Source organism: Camelina sativa, chromosome 3 (assembly GCF_000633955.1).
Source record: "Camelina sativa cultivar DH55 chromosome 3, Cs, whole genome shotgun sequence".
In the NCBI taxonomy this organism is placed as follows: Eukaryota; Viridiplantae; Streptophyta; class Magnoliopsida; order Brassicales; family Brassicaceae; genus Camelina; species Camelina sativa.
The window spans coordinates 8,728,761-8,743,986 of record NC_025687.1 but is presented as its reverse complement, the minus strand read 5'-3'; the positions used below and the strand labels follow the sequence as shown (position 1 = coordinate 8,743,986).

Here is a 15,226-nt window from a genome sequence, read left to right as displayed (position 1 = left end):
AAAAAAAAAAAAAAAAAAAAAAATCCTATATTTAAGGTCTCTCTGGGCTATTTGATACGAAATGATCTTAATCAAAGAAAACTGCAAGAGCAAAAGAATCTCAAAAAATGGACTCTTTACTTTTCCTTTTCTTCAAATATTGGGGGAGAATCTAAGAATCTACAACATGTNGAAGAAAAAAAAAAAAGACTAAAAAAAAAAAGGAAAAAAAAAAAAAAAGGAATTTAAACTTTAAAAAAAAAAAAAAAACAATATATAGAGATTAGAGAGAAAGAAGGTAACTTTGACAAAATCAATGTCTTAAGTAATAACACGAATAAACCCAGAATGTGCTTCAATTCAATTCTACGCTAATTTCAAAGTCAAAATATTTGGTGCACTCACACAACCAAAAATAATAATGATAAAAATCGGATTTTTATTTCATCAGGATCACGAAGAAGAAGAAGAAGAAGACTTGTATTTGAGAATTTTGGAACACGAAGATCCAGATGAGCAATTAATTAAAAAAAAAAGTCTCCGCGTCGGAAGTTTTGGTCGTTGAGCTCGTCGTCTTCTTACAGGAACCAAACAAAACAAAAAAAACGTTCACGACGCTTGTCCGAAATAATAATAATTAGAGAGATGGAAAGACAAATAATAAAAATAATACTGTAATAATTTTTTTAAAAAGTCAAGTTTGTGTGTTTCTATCAATTTTGCATTTTACGCAAATATCTAGATATTTAGTATTTAAATATAGTTTAATTATTGCTTGAAGCCTTAAACCAAATCATTTATACAAGTCGTAACGCATTTTTTTTCCGGATGTTCAAGGTTCTAAAAACATTAGTATACTAATAATATGTTTTGGTTAACACATTATTAACGCAGAAAGCTAGGAAAAAGGAAAGATAAATCAGAAAGTTGGAAAAAAATGTCAGTAGAATAAAAGGAAAGAATAAGATAATGGAAAGATAAATCACATATTAATGAATTAGTGATGTTATTTACTTATATTCCATATCAAAAGGTGACAACAAAGGAAAAGAAAAAAAAAAGTGGAAGAAAACATTAGGAAAAAGTTGGTGAGGCGTGGTTCTATTTTACAAAAAAAGCGTATTACGAGCCAACTTAAGAAATTTTATATTATAAAAAGAGAACTTTAAAATGGAAAGGAAGTAGTATTAGAGTAAAAGAAACTGAAAAGGCAAATTTTTTTTTTTTTCAAAAAGTAAAGTTCAATCATGTTACCATAGTTGTTTAGTATTTAATTATCTAACGTAGTCTAGTAATATACACGTACGAGTACGATAAACGATGTTTACATTACATGAATTTATAAAATATAACTACTGTATATGTCAATCAATGTGATTAAACAATACTAATCCGGTGATTTTGGTAACGTCACGGTTTGCTTCTTTTATACACTCGCGGAAGTTACGGTGACTACGGATAGCGATACTTTATATGGGGCTTTCATGGGCCCATTATTATTTATTGGCTTTATAAGCCCATACATATGCAACACATTCATTACAAAACATCTGGTTTTGAGTTTTACATTCAAAATAGAGAAACAAACATACTCATTCAATACAAGACCGGTGTCCATAAACCACCAAGTCACCAACTGTCCACGGTCTCATCATTCTTTAATTTATAAAAATGGGATTCTACTGTCTCTTCCTTCGATTAAACCGAGGTGAAACTATAAATCGAATTTGATTAGTACTGCTTTTAATATTTAGAGATGTGCAAAATAACTTTAATTTACTGAAAATCTCTACTTAAAATAAAATTATTTTGATGTAAATATGAAAAAAATAAAATTGTTCCGGTCGTTCGTTATATCTATCTATATATACATTTTTGGAGACATTTAACAAATAAATCTTGAAGTTGGAACTTATTTACAATCATGCCATTAACATTAATTTTACAATTATTTTTTATTTAAAATAATTTCAAATTTAGAATCTAACTTAAGAAGAAAATCTTCTAACTAAATTTCCAAAAATACCAGACCAACACCCATTAACATTAAATATAAAATATTTAATTAATCTATTTTTTAAAAAACTGTTGATAATAACTTATTTTTTGTGTATTTGAAAGCCAAGTGATTAAATTGTTGATAATAACTTTAATTTTTTTAAAAAATTGGGGGCTAAACTAACACAAATTGTTAAAAAAAAATTACTTCTTCACCGAAGTGTTTTTCTGTAGCTAATATATTAATATATAGATTTTCGATCCATACTAATAAGAAACAATTGATATAAATCAAACTTTACAAAAAAAATACTCCACCATTTTAATCGACTTGCACAACTATAATTACAAAAGTGTTAAATGATATAGAGATATAACAACCAAAATTACAAACAAATTATAGTATACTTATAAAAAATAAAATATATTATGTAATATTATTATCTCTACATTGTAAATGAAAAAAAAAATCACAAAAAGTATAATTGTTGACTAAATAAAATTTAATGAATAATAAGGATATTTTAATTTGTATATAATAAACTACTATATGTAAACAATAGAAATTATACACTATGTAATATATTGATGTAAAACTATAGTAGATTAAAAATAAAAAATATATTATATACATAGAATAGATAGTTAATATAATAAATAAATTTTATTTTGTATTTCTAAAAAAAAAAATGGTGAATATCTAGTAATATAACATTTTTTAATTCTATTTTTCTCTCACTCTCTGGCTTCTCTGTTGTTCTCGGAAACGACTTGGCGTCTCCACGCACAAATTCACGCATCCAGACACTTGTGAGTGAGTGAGTAAGTGTGAGAGAGGAGAGAGAGATCCGTGACTCTCATTTCATCACCACCACTCCAGAATCCGTCTTTTTTCGTGCTAGATTCTCAGCCTTACAATTCACACATTTCTCTTTTATTTTCTCTCTCTAATCGTCTCCGCTGGCCATGGTGGCGGGTGCGTCTTCTTCATGTTACGCATCTCCGTTATGCGATTGGCTAGTGGGGGCTTGCATGTCCAGCGGTGGAGACCGTCTGCGTCAATCCGACACTAAGACTAGCCGCCGGAGTACACTGCTTACAAAATCCAAATGCTCCGCCTTTTCTTCTTCTACTACAAATGGATCCGCCGGTCTTGTGAGTAACTGTAACAACAATGCCTTGTCTTCCCTCTTCTTCGAATCGAATAACAACACTTACTTCAATCGAAAGCAGAGGAGATTGAATCAAGCATCTAGCTCTGGTATACCAATTCAATCACTTGTGTATTTGTTTCCATTTCCAGTCTTGGGTTCATCTATACGTGAGTGAAGAGAGTGTTGATTTGGATGGCTTTACACCAGGGCAAGTCACTCTAGAGATGGAGAAGGAAGCAACGGTTAAAAAGAAACCTCCTTTGGAGTCACGCCGCGTTGTTGTGACAGGAATGGGAGTTGAAACACCATTAGGTCATGACCCACATACCTTTTATGACAATTTGCTACAAGGCATCAGTGGTATTAGCCCTATTGAGAATTTTGACTGTTCTGCATTTCCTACTGTAAGCTTTTTATATCAAGAGCTCTTTTACAAGTTGTGTACTTTTTTTTATTTTCTTTACTAGGCTTGTTTTTTAATTGTATCTTTTCTTTGTACTGTCTTTGCCAAGAGAATTGCTGGAGAGATTAAAACCTTTTCGACAGAAGGATTGGTTGCTCCAAAACTTTCGAAAAGGATGGACAAGTTCATGCTTTATCTTCTAACCGCTGGCAAGAAAGCGCTGGCTGATGGTGGGGTAACTGAGGATGTAATGGCAGAGTTTGACAAATCCAAATGTGGAGTTTTAATTGGCTCAGCAATGGGAGGCATGAAGGTACCCCCTCCTTATTTCTTGTTTTGAACATAAATAAAAGATGAAAATACTTTTTTGGACAGAGTGTTGTTGTTGTTTAGAATCTCTACTGATTCAAGATTGTTCTTCTATATCGATTATGATTTTCAGAAAATGTAGTTTATAAATTTGTTTCTGAATATTGCATTTGCCGCTGTATTTGTGGGATACAGGTCTTCTACGATGCCCTTGAAGCTTTGAAAATCTCTTACAAGAAGATGAATCCTTTCTGTGTGCCCTTTGCAACGACCAACATGGGTTCTGCTATGCTTGCCATTGATCTGGTCTGATCAATTTTGGATACTATGTTGTAATTACCTATGGCTGCCCCTACGTATTGACCTTCTTTGTTATGATACATTAGGGATGGATGGGTCCAAACTACTCTATTTCAACTGCTTGCGCCACTGGAAATTTCTGTATTCTCAGTGCGGCAAACCACATTATTAGAGGTGAAGCTGTAAGTATCCTCGAACAACGAGGAAATTTGGTAGTATGGTAGAGTTTACGTGAGTCCACTTGTGTTTGACATTTGGTTTTTTTTTCTCTTGATCTTATAGGATGTAATGCTCTGTGGTGGCTCTGATTCAGTTATCATTCCTATAGGTGCGCACTCTTGCTTTTGTAACCATATGCTTCCCTCTGTTTCCCAACTTTGTGCCACACAAATCTTATTTCATGTGTCCCATTGCAGGGTTGGGAGGTTTTGTTGCCTGTCGGGCTCTTTCAGAGAATAATGATGATCCCACCAAAGCTTCACGTCCTTGGGATAGTGTAATTTTCCACTATTTTCGTAGTGAATTCTTTTTTTTTCTATAATGTCCTAGGAATCATCTCTTATTGTTCATTTGAATCTTAACTACTAAAGATGGTCGATCTTCAAAATGTGGGAACCTAGCCTACCCCATATAGGCTCGGACTGCATGGTCGTTCACCACCTGCCTTCTGATTTAAGCATATGTTTGAAGGGTATGCATGAAATGGTCTACCAATGATACCCATTGTAAACTAATGCAGGCAACCATGGGTGTTAACTCTCATTGTCTTGTCCCTTAAGAATTTTTGCGGACATGTATGTCCAGTGCATCTAACTCTTGTGTAGAATAATATTGAAACATATATAGTTTCAGATTATCTTCCTTTTTTTATTAAACCTGATTTTGGTTTGCTAAACAGAATCGGGATGGTTTCGTCATGGGAGAGGGAGCTGGAGTTCTGCTTTTAGAAGAACTTGAGCATGCCAAGGTTTGTCTCTTCTTTCAAATATGCAAACAAAAAACGATGCTCTTTCTATCATTGCTGATTTACCCATCTGAAATCTTGCATTTCAAGAGTTTATATTGGTTCTTGCACTATACTTTTTTCTTTTAAGTTTAATTACCTCTGTGCTTCAAACCCTTTGTATAATTTTTTTATGGTCCCAACTCTTTTCTTACTTGTCATAAAATGAAAATGTTTTTAAAGCTTTTAGTTAAGTCATTGTGAGGCTATGAAAATTATGCTGTTGCAGAGTAGAGGAGCAACTATCTACGCGGAGTTCCTTGGTGGTAGTTTCACATCTGATGCATATCACATAACCGAACCACATCCTGATGGTAGATCCCTTTTGTGTTCTAACTATCTTTATTCACTAATCCACGGCAATCTTTCTTCCTTTGTTTGCTTTTCTTTGTCTATAAAATTATAGCAATAGAATTAAGTTAACCAAGAATTGGTGGTTGCTCGAGAGCATGATTCTTAGGTTTTACTTCCCAATGGTTTTTTCTTTTTCTTTTGAACCCTTTATTTTTTTACTGAAGGAGATATCTAATATCTGCAGGTGCTGGTGTCATTCTCTGTATTGAGAAAGCATTAGCTCATGCCGGGATTTCTAAGGAAGACGTAAATTACATAAATGCTCATGCTACATCTACACCAGCTGGAGACCTTAAGGAGTACCAAGCCCTTGCTCACTGTTTTGGCCAAAATCCTGAGGTATGTTTGTTTCTCTCGTCAACTTGTTTATTTATCCGGGGAAATTTTGATTTTTGAGACAGTATTTCCTGTCTTGTAGATATGCTGATGCCTGTGTTTTCTTACGTGAACTATGACAATCTGACAGCTAAAGATAAACTCGACAAAATCTATGATCGGACACTTGCTGGGAGCTTCTGGAGCCGTGGAGGCTGTTGCAACCATTCAGGTAATGATTTCCAAGTCTAGATACATTAGTATATCTACAAGAAAGGGAATGCTGTCTAAAAAATCAAATCACCTTGGACAAATTAACAAGCTGAATGGACAAAACAATAATGTTATGCAACCTTCTTTCCCTACAGGCAATAAAGACAGGATGGGTTCATCCAAATATTAACCTGGAGAATCCAGACAAAGCAGTGGTATGTAGACAAGTTTTAGTTTGACATTGCTGGAATGATCTTTTAATACCGTAACTTCATTTCCTAATGGATCAGGATACAAAGCTGCTGGTGGGTCTTAAGAAGGAAAGACTGGATATTAAAGCAGCCTTGTCAAATTCTTTCGGGTTTGGTGGCCACAACTCCTGCATCATTTTTGCTCCGTACAAATGAAAGCCGAAAATTCCAATGCTGTCTACTCCAACTTTATCCGTGTAACTTGCTGTAAGGTATATCTTAATTTCTTCTCTTCCATTCATTTTTTTTTTCTCCTTCTTTAATGCTATCTTGGCCCATCACTGAAGCAATCTTAGATTTGTTTTGGAATAGTTTACTCCTCACCCACCATATCATTAGATAAGTCCTTGACTATTTGTTCCACAGCCTGAAACTGAATCTATAATACTTTTCTTGAACCACTATAGGGACCGGTAACATACACGTGGTTGCAAATGACTGAGTGTTTTTGGCCATGTTTTGATGCAGTGTGTGTACAAGAAGAGCCCCATATTTTTCGTAGTGTTATGGCTCATTCGACAAGGTTTCTTTAGGCAATAAAGAAGATTTTAGGAATGGGACTGATTGCGCCAAAGGGGAACATGACAGGAGGAGAACGAGCAGAGGTAGCTGACTTTGGGTTTGTCTTAAACAAATTGTTCTTTATGTATGATACATAATAGTAGTTATAATACTTCATGTCTCATTTTGTTTTGTAGTATTGAAACCTTTGAGCCACGTTCTTTTTTTACGAGAGCTCTAACCAAACATTCAACAAGTTAAGCTACTAGTACTTGTTTTCCTGTCTTCTATTTGTTCTTAAATGATCAATGAAGTTGCATATCTCTAAATGACTCTATGATTTTACTGAGTTTGAAATGGGCCTCAAGTTTATTTCTCAAGGCCCATTATTATTTCAACACTTATGCGTGCCTATATCATTTCCCATCATTGATCCCCGTAATAATGAAATGGATACCCGTAAACTATGCTTAGCATAATTCCTCTTCTTACATGTTGGGAATGTATGATTCTTTTTAGGTAGGGTTGGCAATTTTGTACAGGTAATATAACTCTGTCTCTTAGATATATAATTAAGATGATCCAGTTCTTTGATGTTGATCAAATTTATATTCACTCTGGGAATTCGATGGCTCTTGAGAATATGCTAAATGCTGTTATCATGTTACTAACTTTATACTCATATAGCTTTGATCCAAAGTTCCAACCCAACAAACCTAACTAAAGCAAGAACCTTCAAAATAGACTCTGATAAACCAAGTTTCAACTATGTTTTATTGTAAAAAAATCTAGTTCCGTACGGTAACAAAACTTTTATTTATTTATTAGGTCAAAAAACAGAAATAGTCACACATTCATGCATGTATGTAATTTAATAGTTTTTAGTAGAAGTCAAATGTTATGAAGATTTTCAAGTGCTACGAAAAATATAAGAGAAAATCAACGGTTGGTTTCCCAAAGATGAAATTTTCTTGTTAGCTATATATTTGATTAAATCGTGATCGATTGATGATGTTATAGAAAAAAAAGCATCTTCACATAGTGATCCGTTTTTAATTATGCAATGTTCTAGCTGGTTGCAGACAGAAGAAAAAAAAAAACTTTTAAACATACTTTGACGACAATGTACTTATCAACTACTATTGATCAATTAATATAACTGTTACTTTAGGATCTTAATGAAGTGTTGATTGCAGGATTGGTTGATAGTACTGTTAAAGTGTTGATTGTACTAGCAAGGAGCAAGTAGCAAGTAACATGACACAATAAAATAAAGGAACAATCATAAGAATAGACTTTGATAATATTATAAACGCTCGTAGATTGTATATGGCTATTTATTATGCATGCAACAACTAAGTATGCCCACAAAGACAAGGACACCCGCGTGAAAGTTTTACTAGTATATAAATTCGTACACAGATGATTAATTTAAACAATAAATGTTAGTTTTATATATATATATATATATGTATAACCTTGCAAAAAAAAAAAAACTGTTATGTTAATGACAAACACTGTATCATAATTGTTAATTAAAATGAGAAATTTTGAAACTATAAATACTGGAGGTAAAATTATTAGCATATTTATTTAATTTATACTAGTATCTTTGGTATTTTATATCGCTTTCTTTGTCTCTTCCTTTTTTTTTAATTGAAAAGCAGATATAAGATACTTATTAATTAGGACCACACCAAATAGACGTGCAGTTATATACTTATACGCATGTAACAAAGACAAGAAGTAAAGTAATTAAGATATCAATCGTAAGACAATTGATTCGTACCAAACAATAAAAATGATACATTGAATTCACTCTCTCCCTTTATAATTTTCTCGAACCATATTCCTAACTTTCTCTTCTCTACTTGAGTTCCAACTCCTCAATTTCTTTGTTACTTCCTCCTCTTTTTTCCATTTTATCATATCATATATTTGTATATGACTATATATACATATAAGTACTATATATATCTAACATGTATATATCTATATATCATGCTCATCATTATTGGATATTACTCATTTTAAGTGCTTTGAGTATGGAACCAACTTGACTCGGTTAATCAACCAATTAATTGTATTAAAATAAGTTTACGTGAATAATTATAAAATTTGAGACTAGTTTATTGTTTTATTACTAAAATTCTGATACTGAATAATTGACCATATATATAGTTGATTAAGTATACTTGTGTGAGTTGTGACTTGGTCACTTAGCTTTTTTGTTTTGTTTTTGTGCTTTTACGTCTGACTTGAAGATGCTCCACGTTCAGGACTAAAAGTTGTTTGGTTTACTCGGTACACATATTAATATACTACTATTGTGTTATGATGTGTATACCTAAACATTATTAACTAACTGATAAGTGATTATTCTTTATGACATGGATTAATAATATTATGTTTTTGTAGTGTTACGCATTTGACTTAGCACAAATAACATAAAATAAGGACAAATGTTTTTTGGTTTTCTTCCTACATGCATGCTAAATTGCTAAGAATACTAACAGCTATCGCAAATGACAAAAATAAGTAAATAAATAAAATAATAGAAGAACGGTCAATCCAAAAAAAAGACTAGTCTTACTTTAGCAGAAAATTGGTCTGAATATGCGGGTATGATGAAAAGAAACATGTAAATGTAAATTCAATATATTTTATTAATTCGAAAGAAAAAAGAAAAATTTGCATAAGCACGTCAATAATGTATGGACATCTACAGATATTTGATAGAAATAATCCACATTATTTATTTTTGATCATCAATATTTTCATCTTAATCGAATTTATACTATAGTTTAGCCAATATAAACTTATCATGTAAAATGGTAACTGAATCAAATTTATTTTATTTTCTTGGTTTCATTAATATATAATGATAAAAAGAGTAAAAATAATGGTAAAATACAAAATGGTAAACGATTACAAAATTATTAAAAGAAGTAAAAAGGCAGAGAAAAGAGTTGTATACCATTTTAGAATGTAGGTGATCATAATATAAGCAGTATAACCTTATTGCATCGTGTATACGTTACCAATAAACACACATAATAAAAATGAATTTAGACTTAGTTTTCTCAAGATATATACAGTTAAGGATGATGAGTTGATGACTTACGTATTGTGAGATTCTAACCTAAAGGTAGTATAATGTGATTATACATTTCATAGTTATGGGTGAGATCTCAAAATATATATAAATAATAAGGCTAGAGGATGTCTAAAAAAAAAAAAAATTAAGGCTAGACTTTTTTTAAAACTTGCGTGGACACAAACTTAAGAATTAAGAACTTGATTGTTATTGAAATTAGATTTTAAGAATAAAGATTTAGTCCAAGATTAGTAGTCTAGAGACATGAAAAGAGACAGTAGTTAGGGCTCACATGAGCCAGACAGAAAATAAAAGATTAAAGAGTAGACCAATAATGATTAATGAAAACAAACTCACAAAGTCTATCGACCAAAGACAATTCATAGAGAGATATTAGAATTTTCTTTTTTTTATTCGTTTTTCTTGTTGATGATTAAAACTCAAGATCTTGTATTATATGGCGGCAACAGCAACACTCAAATCTTTTATATCGTCATTGTCTCATTGACGTCTTTCGATCGGGCCGGTTGGTTTACGTTTCTTTTTTTCTCTGACAGTATCATGAGTGGTGAAAATAATTATGCAATAGAGGGTTAATTTAAGTGAATGACTATGAACTTTTTTTTATGCTATTTAATAAAACTAACATATTAAGTATGTATAAAGCATTAAAAACCAACAAACACTATCATCACCCTCCAAATTACGGTATATGTGGTATGAGGAAAGATACGCAAGAATTTTCTCAGAACAAAGACTTCTGTAATGACTCTCCGATGACTAGCTTGTTGATCGAACACTAAGGGATCGCCAGCTCACTATCTATTCGGACCAGCTTCTTGTGCGGAAATCACACTACGCTCTTTGTTTGCCTCAGGCGTGGAGAACATTTTCTTTACCAATGAAGAAACAATATGTTGAGTGCTTCTGAGCGCCCGGTCAAATTACTTATTCGTAATAAAACACACACAATATTCCTTGATAAACAATTCTTTATAAGATTAAGTCTTCCGATGAATCTGCACACACATACATATAAATTTTGTTACTCAGGGGCAAAAATGATAGTAAAACAAAAAGTATTTATCGAGAGTCATATATTTACAAAGGAAGAGATTTTAGGAACGAAATTAGATCGGAATATGATGGAGTTTTTTTAATCTAATCCCTATACTTATATAATAAATTCAGTCAAGGTTATAAACTAAGAAGCTCATAATTAAATTCGAGAAGACAAAATCAAGTTAAAAAGACTATTTTAAATTTTTAACAAAAGAGAAAATATTCCATTAGACTTCTTGAAAGTACTTAGAAATTTAACACGAACGAATACTTTTTTTTTTCATGTGCACTAACACAAACAAAATACCAAGAGCGAATTGTTTAATCACAACGCACGCTTGCAGAAATTTCCTCACAACAGCCACCAAATTTCTCAACGCAAAAAAAAATTACCTTAGATATTTCAACCCGGCCACCTCCAAAACTAACTAATATTCAAAAGCACGTGCTCCCTGACAAAACCGATTCCCAACCCGACACAAGAATAACCGACCCGACCCAATAACACTATATAAATTAAGCATGTCCCATGCAAACTCACAAACAACTCAGAACACTCTTCATCAAAACTATTTATCTCTCTCTCTCTCTCTCTCTCTCTCTCTCTTCCGAGCATAAATCTCTCCAAATGGCTTCTAACTACAATAAACTTAGTTCTTCGAGAGTAGCGATCATCGGTGCCGGTGTGAGCGGTTTAGCTGCTGCTAAGAACTTAGCTCATCACAACCCGACCGTATTCGAATCCTCGGATTCAGTTGGAGGTGTTTGGAGGAGCTGCACTTACGAGACGACCAAGTTACAATCGGCTCGAGTCGATTACGAGTTCTCTGACTTTCCATGGCCCAATAGAGATGACCCTACTTTCCCATCTTACGTTGAGATACTAGATTACTTGGAATCTTATGCTAAGCATTTTGATCTTCTCAAGTTCATGAAGTTTGGCTCTAAGGTCATCGAAGTTAGGTTCACCGGTGACGGCGAAATTCCTCAGATGGTTGACCTCGGTGCTTACGGCAACTTGTTGCCTGGCAAACCAGTGTGGGAAGTTGCCGTTCAAACCGGAGATTCTGGAGATATTCAGGTTTGTTTGATAACTCTCTTTATATGTTTCAGTCTCATATATATATATATTTGCTACTGCATGCATTTAATTATACGCGCAATGGTGCATTCGCATATATTCAAAATAGTTTCTTTAACGATTGTATTTCGGTAAATTTGAAGCTGATGCATGGTCTCAAACTGTCATGCAGATCACACTGCTTTTTTTTAATATATACATCATACATGAATTAAAATATGTGTTAGTTACTATTTACTAATATTAATACATTTTTTATGTAAAAACTGCATAGAACTTCCAAATAGTTTTTGAAAACTACTACATGCATGCATCATTAACTCGATTGAGTACTTACGTCTATTAGTGAGTTTTTTGTATTACGTTTTTAATGTGTGCGAGCGCAGTGGCATGCATTTGAGTTCGTGGTAGTGTGTACCGGAAAATTCGGCGACGTTCCAAGAATACCGACTTTTCCGGCAAAGAAAGGGCCGGAGATATTCAAAGGAAAAGTGATGCATTCGATGGATTACTGCAAGTTAGAGAAAGAAGAAGCTTCTAGTCTCCTCCATGGCAAAAATGTTGCTGTCATCGGCTACAAGAAATCCGCCATCGATTTGGCTTTAGAGTCTGCTTTAGCTAATCAAGGTACGTACATGATATATATTATTCCTTTAAGTTCTCTTTGATCCACAAAAGTCTTTGTTAAGTAATACTTAATTAGCTTCACTCTAACAATTGGCACAAGTCAAAATAAAATTAAAAATAATAGCAATAATCGTCTTTGCTAAGTATATATAGATAATTCTTCTCGGTTGGACCTGACCGTTAATATTCTATTTGGCACAAACAATAAAACAATGGTGGTGAGGACAACGCATTAGTTTACAATCACCATATAATATGATTTCAATAACTAAATAAACTTATATAAAAATTTTGCAGGAGAAGGAGGAAAAGCATGCACAATGGTGGTGAGAACAACACATTGGGTGTTTCCACATTATTGGGTGTGGGGACTACCATTCTTCTTGTTCTACTCAACAAGAGCTTCTCAGTTCCTCCATGATAGGCCTAACCAAAGCTTCCTTAGAACTCTATTTTGCCTCCTCTTCTCTCTTCTGGTTAGTGATCTTAAAACCCCCTTCTTACTTCTCTATAAATTGTGCAATGAAATTTTATAAAAAAATTAAACATATATGTGAAAACAGCGTGCTGCGGTTTCCAAATTCATCGAAGCATATGTTATGTGGAAGCTACCTCTAGCGAAATATGGTCTTAAACCGGACCATTCTTTCGAGGAAGACTATGCTTCTTGTCAAATGGCGATCGTACCGGAGAACTTCTTTGAGGAAGCGGATAAAGGGATGATCCGGTTTAAGAAAGCATCAAAGTGGTGCTTTTATGATGAGGGGATTGAGTTTGATGATGGGACTACGTTAGAAGCTGATGTCGTGATACTTGCGACTGGTTATGATGGCAAGAAGAAGCTGAAAGCCATCGTTCCTGAACCTTTTCGAACTTGGCTTGAGTTTCCATGCGGTGTCATGCCTTTATACAGGTACATATTGATACACATAAAAATACTCATGAAATTTTGACCATATAATATGAGTAACAAAAACTAAAAAATATCTTTCAGGGGAACAATCCATCCATTGATACCGAACATGGGTTTCGTGGGATACGTCCAGAGCAACTCGAACTTACACACATCAGAGCTACGTTCAATGTGGCTTAGCCGGCTCGTGGATGAGAAGTTCAGATTACCAAGCAAAGAGAAGATGTTGGATCAATTCTTCAAGGAAATGGAAGTGACGAGAAGATCAAGCAGATTCTACAAACGTCATTGCATTTCCACTTTCAGCATCCAACATGCCGATGATTTGTGCAACGACATGGGACTCAATCCTTGGCGTAAATCCAATTTGCTCCTTGAAGCTTTTAGTCCTTATGGTTCTCAAGATTACCGACTCGATCAAGAAGAAGAAGATGCCTCAAACTAAATTGAATGTATTATGAAATGAAATTATTTATGAATAATTGTGTGTGGATGTATAATATATAATATAATGTCAATGAATGAAGGAATAAATATGTATGTATGTTTAAGTTTCATGAGATTTTATAACTAGAAACAAATGTTTTTAAATACTGTAATATTTTTATTTGTATGAAGATAGAAATATTTGACCTTGGTCAAAAAGATTGAGTTTCTGAAAATTTCTTATGTATTCTTTACTCTTTCTGTATTACTAAGAAGTCATTTTTTCTAAAATAAAACACTATTTAGCCAATGAAAAAAAAAACTGCAAAATACAAATAATTAATTAGTTGAAAATGTAAAATATCACTTAAAATAAGACAATTTTTTGGGGTAAAACATCACATTATCATCACTTAATTACACTGATGATGAATTATAAACTTCAAAAACAAAATTTAATACTAGTGGAAATTGTTAATTTTTTTTTTTGGCAAATTTTTCTCTCTTTTTTTTTTTTTTGCACTCTGACTGTAAAATGCCAATTTTGACCTTTTGGTTTCTTGTCAACGACAAGTCAATTTAGCAATCAGCTGAGGATTTGATTGAACCCTAAAAACCCTAATTGATCGTTCTTTTTCCGATAGTCGGAGAGCGATGGATGGTTTAGAGAAGTTTTACAACAAGATGGTGAAAGATGCGAAATCGGCAGCTTCTTCTTCTTCGTCTTCTCTATCTGATTTTGCGGAAACTCTGATGCAGGACAAACGAGGCCCCGGCAGCAACTTGACTACTACATACGACTCAGGATCCGGCACCTTGGTCTCCAAGTTGTGCGCTGTGTTCTTTGTCGCTGGGGTGTTTGTTGGTTATACCCTTAAGAGAAGGGTTCGAAAGTGGGCTTCCAAGTTGCTCAGAAAGATAAAAGATGACTAAACTCAAAACTCTATTTGGCCTTCTACTGCAGTATTGGTACAGTGAACACAAAGGCATTGTTACTTATTCCCTTCTTGAGTGTGTTTCAGTTCCAGTTTACTGTGCTCGAGTCAAGGCACCTTTTTAATGAAACTTTTTTTTTGTTTAATTTTCTTCCTCTGTGACTATATTAGCTTTGTGCCTTGTGGTAATGGAAATAGAGATGGGTTCATCTTTGAAAAGACGCGTATGTTATTTTGTATAGTAAATTATCTTTGTTATTGTCATGCCATTAGGCGGGTCTATACAAACAAGCAGGGCAGGATAA

The 15,226-nt window shown here is 33.4% G+C and overlaps 3 protein-coding genes across 4 annotated transcripts; all 3 read left to right on the top strand.

Moving 5' to 3' along the window:
• LOC104776041 (3-oxoacyl-[acyl-carrier-protein] synthase II, chloroplastic-like) lies at positions 2,718-7,066 on the top strand. 2 transcript variants are annotated; one of them, XM_010500036.2, is made up of 14 exons: positions 2,718-3,238; positions 3,339-3,535; positions 3,644-3,847; positions 4,039-4,149; positions 4,230-4,325; positions 4,426-4,471; positions 4,560-4,639; positions 5,042-5,110; positions 5,376-5,460; positions 5,685-5,839; positions 5,967-6,047; positions 6,184-6,243; positions 6,319-6,491; positions 6,748-7,066. In XM_010500036.2, the coding sequence occupies exons 1-13, from the start codon at positions 2,944-2,946 to the stop codon at positions 6,433-6,435; spliced, it is 1,596 nt and encodes a 531-aa protein (XP_010498338.1). In that variant the 5' UTR covers positions 2,718-2,943; the 3' UTR covers positions 6,436-6,491; positions 6,748-7,066. The 2 variants fall into 2 exon arrangements, with proteins under 2 accessions (XP_010498338.1, XP_010498339.1); XM_010500037.2 differs by lacking the exons at positions 6,184-6,243; positions 6,319-6,491; positions 6,748-7,066 and having other exon boundaries at positions 5,919-6,009.
• Positions 11,503-14,062, top strand: LOC104776040 (probable flavin-containing monooxygenase 1). The gene is made up of 5 exons (XM_010500035.1): positions 11,503-12,020; positions 12,407-12,647; positions 12,945-13,123; positions 13,211-13,560; positions 13,642-14,062. The coding sequence occupies exons 1-5, from the start codon at positions 11,568-11,570 to the stop codon at positions 14,003-14,005; spliced, it is 1,587 nt and encodes a 528-aa protein (XP_010498337.1). The 5' UTR covers positions 11,503-11,567; the 3' UTR covers positions 14,006-14,062.
• LOC104776038 lies at positions 14,587-15,190 on the top strand. The gene has a single exon (XM_010500034.2). The coding sequence runs from the start codon at positions 14,641-14,643 to the stop codon at positions 14,917-14,919; it is 279 nt and encodes a 92-aa protein (XP_010498336.1). The 5' UTR covers positions 14,587-14,640; the 3' UTR covers positions 14,920-15,190.

Excerpts from the sequence above, each read along its gene's own strand:
- LOC104776038 (XM_010500034.2), top strand. The coding sequence starts at position 14,641 with ATGGATGGTTTAGAGAAGTTTTACAACAAGATGGTGAAAGATGCGAAA.
- LOC104776041 (XM_010500036.2), top strand. The coding sequence starts at position 2,944 with ATGGTGGCGGGTGCGTCTTCTTCATGTTACGCATCTCCGTTATGCGAT. Across the intron at positions 4,326-4,425 it reads ACATTATTAGAGGTGAAGCT|GATGTAATGCTCTGTGGTGG; the intron begins GTAAGTATCCTC and ends TTGATCTTATAG. Across the intron at positions 5,461-5,684 it reads AACCGAACCACATCCTGATG|GTGCTGGTGTCATTCTCTGT; the intron begins GTAGATCCCTTT and ends TAATATCTGCAG.
- LOC104776040 (XM_010500035.1), top strand. The coding sequence starts at position 11,568 with ATGGCTTCTAACTACAATAAACTTAGTTCTTCGAGAGTAGCGATCATC. Across the intron at positions 12,648-12,944 it reads GTCTGCTTTAGCTAATCAAG|GAGAAGGAGGAAAAGCATGC; the intron begins GTACGTACATGA and ends AAAATTTTGCAG. Across the intron at positions 13,561-13,641 it reads GGTGTCATGCCTTTATACAG|GGGAACAATCCATCCATTGA; the intron begins GTACATATTGAT and ends AATATCTTTCAG.